A 12,140-nucleotide genomic window follows, 5' to 3' on the forward strand; every position below is an offset into this window, starting at 1 on the left:
TTATGATGCAGGTAATCTGTGTGGTATTGGAGATTAAAGTTTAATTAGGGCAGGGGGAGTAATTTTGGCCTAGGTTTAATCTAATCATGCTGCACTGGTTGCCTGTGATGTGCCCTAATGTCTGTCTGTGCGGGAGCGGGTATCCAGTATGGCTTTTCATCAACAGAGAACAAAGGCTCCTGTCATACTCATCTCCCTCTGCTGGCTTGGCTGTGCTCCACCAGCACATTCACACTCACCCATCCCTGTCCAGACGTTGTCCCCAGCCAGTCCACACAACAGACAGAAGGTAGTAATGGATAGAGGAAGAGTGTAAGAGAGAATTGAGTGAATAAATAAGCCAAAGCACTGGAATCCCTTTGTCTTAAACCTTACCATAAATCGCTGACTCTCCCAGGCATCAGAGAAAGCATTTCTAATGTGTAGTCACATCATCGATCCTGTTCAAAAATATGCTTAAATTCGACTCTTTACCACTCCTATCAGAAAGAATGCTTTTGCATTCCTGCGAATTAAAAATTTGTAATGTACAAGGTCTCTCAAGAAAAAAGTCCAGCCAATGTTAAGATAATAAGAACAGCTTGTATGACATCGATGTAACCTGGAAGCCAGGGAGAGTGGACTGTTATGCGCATGCATGAGCGGTGAAAACTTCCCTATACTAGTCAATAGGGCGCAAGGCACCATTAAGTGAGCATGTGTACTACGTGGTCATCACATTCAAAATGACTAAGCGAGTGGAACAATGAATCTGCGTCAAATTTTGCAAAAAGCTTGAACTTTCCTCCGTGGAAACTATTCTAGTGATTTAGAAGGCTTTTGGGGTTGACAAGTGCAACACAAATAAATGTATTGGCACAAATACTTCAAACATGCTTGAGAATCTGTTAAAAAGCCTGCAAGAATTGCAAGAACTAGGAGCATAATTAGAAGTTTGTTACATGTAATTCCGTCATTCCATGGCTGGATTATTTCCTTGTATACTGGACCAACTTTTTAAAATGTTATGTATCAGTATTTCTGTATTATAGTACTTGAGTCCAATGGTAGATTCAAGTACTATAATACAGTCTGGAGAAGTATTTCATTTAATCTTATAAAACCCTTTTTTTAATTAGCATTTGCTAATTGCATGGAAAGTTGATAAACAGTCTTGATTCTAACTTCATATCTACCCACTCTTCTTTATCCCTATTTTCTTCTCACCTGTTCCCGGTGGTATATTCAGGCTCTGCTCCGATTTCACATACACAGTGTATCTGTGGCACAAAGGCTTTTAGCATTGGCTAAGTTTGGCAGAAATAGGTTTCCAGAACAAATATTCCCAAGTCTTGTCCTCAGGTAACAATTAAACTGGTCCCACTGTCTGGGGTGTGTCCCACTCACATTCTCTATGCAGCAGAATTGAATCTTAGCCAGTTCCATTGTTTAGACTTATTTCTGACCAGCCATCATAAGGAGCCAAACATGCATTTTGTAAGTGGTCCAACTACACACAAACAAGCTCCAGTTGGCAGGGGCTTCTGATAAATCGCTTCAAAGCGGCCGGAGATCCTGGGCCTCAGTCTGGGATCCTGGAAATTGTTATCACAGTTATGAGTGTGCTTGAAGTGGTAGAATCTTTTCTGCAAGCACCTGTGTGTTTGGGGGAAAAAAGCCCAGTGGGCAGGAAGAACAATTTACCATTTTCCTTTTATCTTTCAATGGACTTTTTGTACAGCAGATCAAATGTCACAGCAACAGCCACATTCCCAAGGTCATCAGCAGCAACTACTTTATTTCAGGGGTAACAGTTTAATCTTTATTAAGAATAGATGAGAAAAAAAAATCCATAACAGAAAACATGTTAGCAAAAGAGAGGTAGAGACTGAACAAAAGAGAATTTAAATGAATGAGGAGAAAAGGGGGGGGGGGGGGGTATGGTGAGTAAGAAAGAGCTAGCATGAGTGACACTGCAATCGTTCTGCATCATCAATTAGGTGACTTGAAATGGTGGGGAGAGAGAGCAGAGCACCAAGCCTCACAGGAAGAAATAAATGACTGTGCCCTTATTGAACGCAGCAAGGCATATAGCATTTCAGGCCAGTAATGTCATTGTGCCTTTGTACCGGTATTATTGATGAAGTCTGTCTCACAGAAAATAATCCTCCAGCACAACCAGCATTTGAGACTTCTCATTCCACCTGAGAGATCAATGTACTGGAAAATGCAGCAGTAGTACAAGGTGCAGCGCAGGAGAGCGTGGGAGTGCATGGGCCCAGCTGGAACGCCCCTGCAGAAAAAGCGGGGCGGCTACTTCAGTAGAGCACAGGACCAAGAGACAACAGTATAGCAGCCTTACCTGCTAAGATCCCACCCCCTTTCTCTTTCTATTGCTCTCTACCACCCTCCTTTCTCCTCTTGTGCACCAGAATATCAATCAGCCTGCTGCCCTAATTTAAAGCATTCTCTCTCTCTCTCTCTCTCTCTCTCTTTCTCTCTCTCTCTCTCTGAAATTCTCAAGAAAATCCACTGAGTTCTTCGTTACATGCGTTAAAAGCTGGGTCCCATGTCTGGGTAGCAGGTTGTGTGTGTGCGTGTTTGTGATTTGTATTGTAAAAAAGAGGAATTATTAGACCTAGTTGCTGCATGCACTCAGCAGTCTGTGTTTATTTCTGTTTAGTTCATGACACTGTCCCACAAATCTACTCACTCTTGGCGTCAAACATGTAATTTGTATTAGGTCAGTATGGATGTAGCTGGAGACTTGACTTTGTCAGTAGTCACTTGAAACTTGTCTTTCTTTTTCCATATCTCTTTTTTGCACAGAACACATGAACACACTCTTTTCTTCTTTCTTTTTCACTGCACACACTTGCCCACACACAAAATCATGGGAATAAAAAAATAGCTGGAATAGATCATCCACAATAGCTTGGGTTTTGTCTGTCTCATTCCTTCTGTTGAGGTGTGATGTCATGGGCACTGCTGGTACTAATAAAAGAGGCAGCAGGCTCCTCTTGGCAGGGACAGAGCACAATCACTCTACATAGTGTTGCCATGCTGACGATACCAGGGCTCGGCATTTAAAAACCATTCTGCCTAGCTCTCTAATGGAGAAAGTTGTCAAGGCTGGCATTTGGCCAGAAGTGTTATAGAAAGACAAACACTCTCATAAAAAAAACAGATATTCAAAAGTCTTATATCATATTACTGAAATTACTAATAATTATGGTGAAATGGCATCACTGGGAGGGCATAACAATGGTATATATATATCTAACCCTGTAGCTTATTGATGTTGTGTTTATCCTTATCCGCACTTCATATGATATATTTCTTGTTCAATAGTGATTTTGTTTTTTTGTTTTTTTTTTAAATAATGGTATATTTTAATACCAAAAAACAAGAAGATAAATCTTTTTTTAAGTTAATTCTACCCTTTTAAATCAAGAATAGTTACTTTTTATAAATATATATATACCCCCCCCCCATTCTGATTGGATATTGCTGCTGGTGGAAGCAAAGTTGGTTCCTGTGAAGTGTTGGTGAGAAGTTGCTGACTGTGGTGCTGAAACTATGTGAGGCTTGGTTTAGACCCATTAGGACTTCTTTGTCACACATATTTTGTTCACGTTGATGAAACTGATTTTCACCTTTTTAATTTCTTTAATCTAACTAAATTTAGGTGCTAATCTGTTTTCTATGTAATCCACAGAACAGGTAGGATTTTCCAGTAACATGTTGTTGGTTGCATTTCCTGCAAGTTGTCCTTATTCATTAATAATATTAATTAGTTAATAATAGACTCCGCTATTATATAAGGGTATGATTAATGATGATACAAAATGATCTGATGTGTTTATTACAATTTAGCACATTAATAATACCTGGTTCCTTGTGTTGTGTTCACATAGTGCATTTATGTAACAATTTACCTAAAACATCCAGCTTTGTTTTGTTCTGCAAAGCATAATGTACAGGGTTACTGTACCTTATTAACTCTTCACCTAACAACTAATAATATTCTTAACATTAAAATCAATATTTTAATTTTTTTATTTCCTATTTTTATGACTCTGTGATCTACCGCCCATAGTTTGAAAAACTATTTTCAGTCAATTTCATAAAAAGTATCATGATATCCAAAAATGCTATACAGCACTGCAAAACATTTCCCCACTGGTTTATAAGAAAATTTCTTCCTTGTGAGTTTAGGTTTAGATCTCATCTAAGAAAAAGAAAAGTCAAGACCAACAGTTTTTAGAAAAACTTGTTGGATGTGACTGTTTATATATTGCACACTGCACCTTCTATGAATCTTGTAAGATCAGGATGATCTTGGATCCCAAGTGATGTTATTTGGGTCATTGTGTAAACAAGCACAGCAGCATCACTAAACCAGTAATATATGGTTGGCAGCCTCCTGAGGAAGCTGCTATGCCATTGCTGAAGGAGAACAGCAAGCTCAGGGGCTTGGTGACTTTAGACAGTGTGCTAGTGAGATGAGTAATGTGAACATCTGATGGGATCAGGTTGTTTTCCCTTGATAGGCTCCCAGTGCTGGAGTACAGCAACTGAAGAGCTTCTATTGCACTGTCTCAGGGTGACAAGGTTCCCTTTATTGTGCCACAGTTCCTCCATAAAACAAGTACATGTTCCTGGTTATCTGAAAGACACTCCATGCTATTCAGGACAAAAGCCTTTGTGATTACCTGTGTACTATACAAAACATATACAACATTTCAGATTACGTAGCAAGCCTTGTGGTAACCCTGCTAGCTGTACTGGTTATTTAACACTTGGCTAATGTTTAATTCATAGATGATCCTTTTAAAGCAGCAGTTCTCAAACTACTGTATATACAGTAACTATCCTAGGTGTATCCTAGTAGTTGTCCAGTATGTTCTTAGCTTTAATACTCCTTATTTATTGGGTAGTTGTAAAGTTGTATATAAAGATGTTAATACCATGAGCTTTCAAGTACACTGCATGTGTTGTTTAATATTTTGAATCAGTAATAAATCATTGATTAAAATTTATTGAGTGTTAAAATTCTTAGATATAATGAAGTGATTTGATGACTGAGCACAGCTGCTGTAAGAAAATGACATTTTTGTCGCTTAAATGGAGATTAATGTTTTGATTTTCTGAATGACTGAGTAAGTTATGCTTGTGATACAATTAAATTTGTAATAAGATAAAAATGGCAAAACAGTGACTGATTGCAATGTGTAACTGAAAAGATAGCAAGGAAACCAGCAAGTATTCTCTCTCTCCATGTCTGATTTTCCCTCTCTCTCTTTCCCAAGGAGCACACTAGCTAAAGCCATGCAGTCCTTCAGAGAGCGGGGTGGTTTCCAGGGCAACCAACGCTGCTACCAGCAGGAACCCCATGAATTATCTCGCCTTGAGAATTACAGACATCACAGTCAGACCGGACAGGGCTATGAGGTGCACTCTCTTTCTGCTGCAGGGGTGCCAACAGCAGGAACAAGCTCTAAGGACTGTTATGGGCAGCAGTCCTACCCCAGCTATGGCAGCAATTCAGCTCAGAGCAAGAAAACATTCAGAGGAGGAAAAGCTCCAAGCCAGCACCTGCAAGCTGGCTACAGTAGCCACATGAATTCTGGATATTCATCCCAGTACATGAATGAAGGGCACTTGCAGCAAAAGTGGGATGAGTCTGGGCAGATATCTCAATATGAACAGGACATTGTGGGTCATCTTGAGCCTGGGGCCAGTGGCTCATCACAGTATATTGAACAGAACATGCTAGCTATTTCTCAAAGCCAGTGCCATCTCCCCTCCCAACCCTCTGCCCCTGTATATACGAGCCCCCATCAGCAAGGTCATCCTCCCAATCCTACTCCATCTCCGTTAATGTACCCACAGAGCCACATTCATTTCCCTCAACACTCCCAACCGCCGTCCTCCACTTCGTCATCTTACATTGAAAAATGCAATCCAATCCCTCATGGCTTCAAAAGTGGCTACGGAATGCCACCTAATGCCCAGTATTCAAGGCAGATGGGTAACCACAGTAGTTTGAAGCAGAGTGGCTATCGGCCACAGAATAACTATGGCTACCAACAACCTCCTTCAAGAGTTGGATTTGAACAGCAGGCTTCCTTGCAGGCAATGTCAGGTACGCCAGAGAGTCTTCAAAAATTTTCACATTTCAATCAGCCACAGCAAAACTACTGTATAACAGATATTTCTGTACGGTCACCTGAACAGTATTACCAGAACTGCAGTCCAAGCTCTAGCCACTCACCTGCAAGGTCTGTGGGCAGGTCACCTTCATATAGCTCCACACCTTCTCCCTTAATGCCCAATCCTGACACATTCCAGTATAGCCAACCAATGAACTCTTCCTCCTCTTCTGCTAATCTGCAAGATCCAAATATGTTAATGCCCCCACACACCCATGCATCCCCAAGTGTTAACCATCAATCTCAGAGCTACTCCAGTTCTATCAAGGACCGTTTTTCTGAGAAGCTTTTTTCGAACCCGAGCTTGTGGAGCCTCAATGCTCTGACATCTAAGGTAGAGAACATCTCCAACAATGTCCAGCAATTATTGCTCTCAGAAGCCCTTATGGCTAACAAAAAAGGAAATAAGCGAAACCAGCCAAAAAAGGGAGAGGAATATAGGGGCAACATTAAGGCAGTGGAGGATTCTTCATGTCCTGATGGCCAGCATGGTCCTCTTCCTAGTGATTCTTATGGCACCCCAAGATCTGTGGCTGCTGATCTCCTCGAAGTAGGATACACCAGCAGCACTGATGATCAGATGGAGCGTAACTACTATTACTTTGGTCAGGGAAAATGTTCAACACATGCTTCAGCACATTCTCAATTGAGTCTGGACACTGTTTCTACCTGCTCGATGAACTCAACAGATGACATGTCTGTTAGGTCAGGTGATTCAGATCGAAGTATACAGAGTGCTGCCTCTGAAGATAATCTTAGCTGTGACCCTAGGGTGCAAAGAATGCCATTTGGGGAGGAGCAGCAAAGTTCTCTAAGGAGCATTAGAAATGAAACATCTCCTATTAGCATAACAGCCCCAAGCCCCATGAAGCAGGAGAGTAATTCTCCAATAACCATAAAGCAGTCTGAGAGTACTCAAAAGGAGAATTTTGAGGAATCTGCCTGGACTGAGAGGATAACTGATGAAAAAGAAATTGGGAAAATTACGCTGAACGCAGAACATAAGTGCAAAGGCGAGGTTTTTGAGGCAACTGAGAAGCGACAGGAGTGGTTAGAGGATGAGAAGTGCCCCTCCTTTTTTCATAAGTTAAATAAAGATGTGTCGAATGAAAGCTATTCTTATGAATCAGAAGACAACATCTATGAGAAACTGAAAAACAAATATGAGACAGAGGAAGGAGACTTTGCTGGTAAGTGTTGTGACAACAGGAGCAAAGAAAATGAAGATTTAGAAATGAAATCTGAAATGTTCAAATCAGAATCACAGAATAATGGTGAGGACCCTAGACCAGCATCACCAGCTTTTTCAAAAGATGTGCCTGAGTCCAATCTACATTTGCCTCGAAAAAATGAAACTTCAGAAACCCATCTTACCACTGAGTGTGAATCTTCAGAGGAAAGACAGTTAACCTCTGAGAAACAGAATGATGCCTTTAAGGAACAATCTGCCCTATGCTATTCAGCCTCTGAAGTAAGAGAGAAAGGAAATCTGACATTGGAGGAAGATGTGATTACTAATAAAGCTAAATACGAAGAGTCCTCTACCGAGGCCTTTAATAATCAAGGGGAGATAGCAAGTGGAGCACTTTGTATGGTCAACAGGGAAATAGCTGAGACCCCTGGCCAAGACATAACCCACAGAAGCAGTGATAGGTCATCAGTCACATGTGACATTGCGCCTCAATCTCACCCTGTCAGGAGTGGCTTCTCAGCTCTCAATGAAAAAACAACACCTCAGAATCAGGTGAGGGATCACATCGATCACAGTGATGCAAAGGTGCTGGAGCCTGACTCACCCCAGTTGCCAGGCAAGTCAATAATATCTTCTGCACCATCTTGGGCTGATACTCCACCCTCCCCACAGAAAGGTGACGAGGATGTAGAACCAGGTATAAGCTGCCCCAGTGCAACAAAACCAGAGCCCATGGCTCCTTCCCATGGCTGGTTCAGTTCAACAAAACCAGAGCCCATAGCACATCCAAGACTACTAGGCCGGAAGCATGCACGGGGTAGGAGAAAATTAGTTCATTCAAATGCGGTGATGAGGAGTATGGATAGAGATGGTGGTCCACCATCTCCTCAAAAGCCCAACATGCTCTTAAACAACAGTAGCATATTCTCTGATCAAATGGAATCTGTTCAGGTGGACATTAGCAGTCAAACCCCAAAACTTCTCACCGAAGGTTTGCCATCCCGAATGTGTACTCGCTCTTTAGGGTCACAGAGCACCCTTAAAGTTTGTTCTCAAGAGAGAAGAAAAACAGGTCCAAAGCCCAGTTCAAAACCTGGTCCAAAGCCGGGTCCAAAACCGGCCACAAAGTCCAGCCTAAAACCCAATTCAAAGCCTGTTTTAAAACCAGGGCCAAAACAAGGTCTAAAACCTGGACCAAAACCAGGCCCAAAGCCAAGTTCCAAATCTGGTGCAAAGCCTACTAACTCAAAACAGTACTTAAAACCTGGACTAAAACCAGGCTCAAAGCCTGGGGCTACACCAAGTGTAAAGGCTGGACCAAAGCATAGCCAAAAGTCCGTTGCTGTACCTGCTCTAAAGCTCAGTCCAAAATCTGGTGTAAAGCCTACAGAAGGAGTAACCCCTAAGGGGCCTGGTCGGCCAAAAGGCCTCACATCCAGGATCAAATCAATGAAGTATGAAAATAATATAGGTATTGTCACAGAGCATATTGAAACTAAAAGCCGCATAAGTGATATCCCTGAACAACAAGAACATACTGGAGTCAGTCTGGAAACTGTTGTTGGTACTACTTTGCACACTTCAATAGACAGCACAATTGGTTCCACTTTAGACACTGCATTGGATGCTTCTTTTGTAAATTCTGTAGCAAAAGATCAAAAGTCCATGGTATTGAGATCCCGGAAGCAAACACAGGAGAAGATAAAAGAAGACAAGGACAAACAGAGAGACATGTCAACTGAGTCATCAGCAATAAAACCCACTGAGTCACATATGCAGAAACTGGCAGCTGCTCAGCCCTATGAGAACCCATCATCAACGTTAAAATCCCCCAACCATGAGGAGGTCTGCACAGATTCACTTAGTGAGCAAATTGTGTCAGTTTCAATTAAGAGAAAATCCAGTTTAAAAGCCCCAGACCCAGCCAAGAAAAAGAAAGGTCTAAAAGGTAGTCAAACAAAAATACAGGAACCTCTGCCACAGGAGTTAGTAGTAGAAACCCAAAGTTCAAAGGGAAGGCGAAAACGAGGTCATAAATTAGAAACATCTGATTGCAGCCCCCTGACCAAAGATAACCTTCCATTGGAAGAAATCAGTGATATACCTTGTGTGGTTCCTCAGTGTCCCACTAAAACAAAATATCTGCCTCCTAGGAAAGGCAGAGGACTTAAATACGAAGCAATGGTACAGAAAATTACATCTCCAGCATCCAAAAAGCAGCCTCTTAATATCCAACCAGATGTTGTGCTAGAAGAATTAGCACCAAAGTCATCACCAGAACTACAGGGAACAGAAAAAAGAAAGACAGTAAATACTACAGTGGTAACACCAGAGGACGATTTGAGTGTAAGCATGGAAGAAGCTCCAGACACATCGTGTATTCAAACTCCTCGAAAGAAGCGTAGAAAGTGGGCCACAGTGGAGAGCACTGACACACCAGATATAGCATTGGAGACAGGGAACCTCATTATCAACACACCAAGGCTAGCCAAACAGAGAGCTATTAAAAATAATCATGAAATGCATCTAAAGCAACGGAAGAAGAGAAGAAAATGCACTGAGCTTGTAAAGAATGTGACAATTTTGGAAACACATGAACAGACCAATGAAATCATCTCTCTTCCAGCACCTCCACTGTCACCACCATCAACATCTTTTCTCTTTGCAAAAACAGAAGAAAAGACACAGGGTGAACAGCTATTGATAGAAATAGGCTCAACTGTAATTAAACCAAAAAGAGGCAGACGACCATCACTTAAAAAGAAACAGGAAAACTTCAGCCAGCAAATCGGAAATGAAGAACGTCAAAAAGGCAAAAAAAAGCCTGGACCTAAAAAAAAGATCCAGCGGAATAACAACAGTACCAGCAAGGTCACTGTAAAGGGACTGAAGCCTAAATTAAAATGCAAAAAGGAATGTATTCCTACTGTGAAAGGAACGTTGTCAGATTTTTTTAAAACACAAAAAATTGAAGGCAAGCATTCTTTCAAACCATATGTACACATTGATAGCTCCAAAAAGCATGCCTCCCACTGCACAATCATAAACAAACCCGAGGAAGAGCATCTGCTTGTCCAGACAAGAAAAAGGAACTTGGAAAAAAACAAGACAATACCAAATTGGTCAATTATGCTCCAGGGCCCCTTAGTTAACAGAAGCCTAACTGACAGGTGTTTAATATGCTGCCTATGTGGAAAGCCAGCAAATTACAGGGAACTTGGGGATTTGTGTGGCCCATACTACCTTGAGGATACCATACCACGGAAAACACTTTCTTTAGCATATCATGAAGACTTCAGGCGAAGCAGATACCGAGAGCAAGTGAAGGTGGCCATGTGCAGTGCTGAGCAAATTAATGATGTAAAGAAAGAGGGAGGAAAAGACTTTCTTCAAGAGGGGACAAGTGAAGGAGATTGCAGGCAGGTGATCAAAGAAAGAAGGGCACAGCTTAAAAGTCGCCTTGGCCTGCGAGCAAGGTACAAAAGACTGCAACCGTTTCAGGGGAGAGCTGATGGAGGAGTTCCCCCTGCTGGTGAGGAGGGCTCCTACTCTGTTTTGCACAGGTTACAGCTGGAGGCGGAGGTTAATGAGCACTGGGCACATGAGGCCTGCGCTGTTTGGACCAGAGGTGTGATCCTAATCGCAGGCAAACTTTACGGACTGAAGGAAGCTGCACGGGAATCTACACTCACAGTAAGCATAGACGATATAAGGCAATCCAATCCATTATGTAATATTTAATATTTGTTGTATACATGCATGTCCAGGAAAAGATATAGATTCATTCAGGTAGTCAACTGACTTCATTTTATTGCCACATAACGTTTCTGAGTCTAAACCTGACCAATTGAAGCTACTACAGATCATAACCTTCACCCAGAGGCTTCTGCGGGGGGCACTATTTAGGTTTTTACCCTAAGGGGCAACCTCCAGTTTTGAAAAATGATGCCAATGTGCCAAACCATGCAGTTCCACGAATGTCCACTGGGAGCTGGCCCCCAAAAAAGAGTCAATCCCATAGATCCCTTCCCATGTTAAAATGCCCAACTTTACAACCAAAATAAACGTTTGCAAGTACAAAAAAGAAATTGGTCTCAATAGGTAGATTTCCCATTACAACAATAAGTCATGCATAATTAAGTGTGTTTCCAATTTGAGTAACAGCTGCATATGCATCACGTTAGCTTAGGAGCTAACTGGAATCATTGTAGTTTAACTTACCACTAGAAATGTATGAGTTGACACAGGACAAGATGTAGGGAATGGATGAAGTTCAATCAAATGCATTAGCATATAAATTCATGTTAACCACCATAGCAATTTAGCTAAGCTAAGACTAAGATTTGTACGGTGTGGGTGGTAACTAAGTTAGGTAGGCAGGTTCCACTTTATTTTCCAATTTACCCATTTATGGATAAACCAGGGTTTATGTGGAGTCAGCTCCTGCTGAGATGGCGACGAACGGAGCACCCATATTTCATCTTCTAAACTGCTCTACCTGTTAATGATGTCATGGAGGTTTTGTCCAGTTCTTTTTGTACAGTCTATGGTCCATCCCATCATGTGCTTTCTTCAGACACCATGACCTTTTCCATTGCTCCAAAGTCGCGTCCAATCTTTGTGCTCTATAGGTAATGCCAAGGAGAGGCTTAGGGTGCTGTAACTACTCCTATGTTAACCATAGAGGCCGTAAACAAAAATGTCTGTGGATTAATTAGAAAAATATACATATTAATAATAAAAAAAAAAATGCC

At 41.6% G+C, this 12,140-nt stretch overlaps 1 protein-coding gene across 2 annotated transcripts in view; it reads left to right on the forward strand.

Annotated features, from left to right (window-relative positions):
• Window positions 1-12,140, forward strand: part of LOC128544085 (retinoic acid-induced protein 1) — a 37,349-nt gene that overhangs the window by 21,055 nt on the left and 4,154 nt on the right. For both annotated transcript variants that reach the window (XM_053514044.1, XM_053514045.1), the window contains exon 2: window positions 5,292-11,079. In XM_053514044.1, coding sequence (XP_053370019.1) covers window positions 5,311-11,079 — 5,769 coding nt within the window. In that variant the 5' untranslated portion in view covers window positions 5,292-5,310. The remainder of the gene's footprint in view (window positions 1-5,291; window positions 11,080-12,140) is intronic.

This window comes from Clarias gariepinus, chromosome 16 (assembly GCF_024256425.1).
Source record: "Clarias gariepinus isolate MV-2021 ecotype Netherlands chromosome 16, CGAR_prim_01v2, whole genome shotgun sequence".
NCBI lineage: Eukaryota > Metazoa > Chordata > Actinopteri > Siluriformes > Clariidae > Clarias > Clarias gariepinus.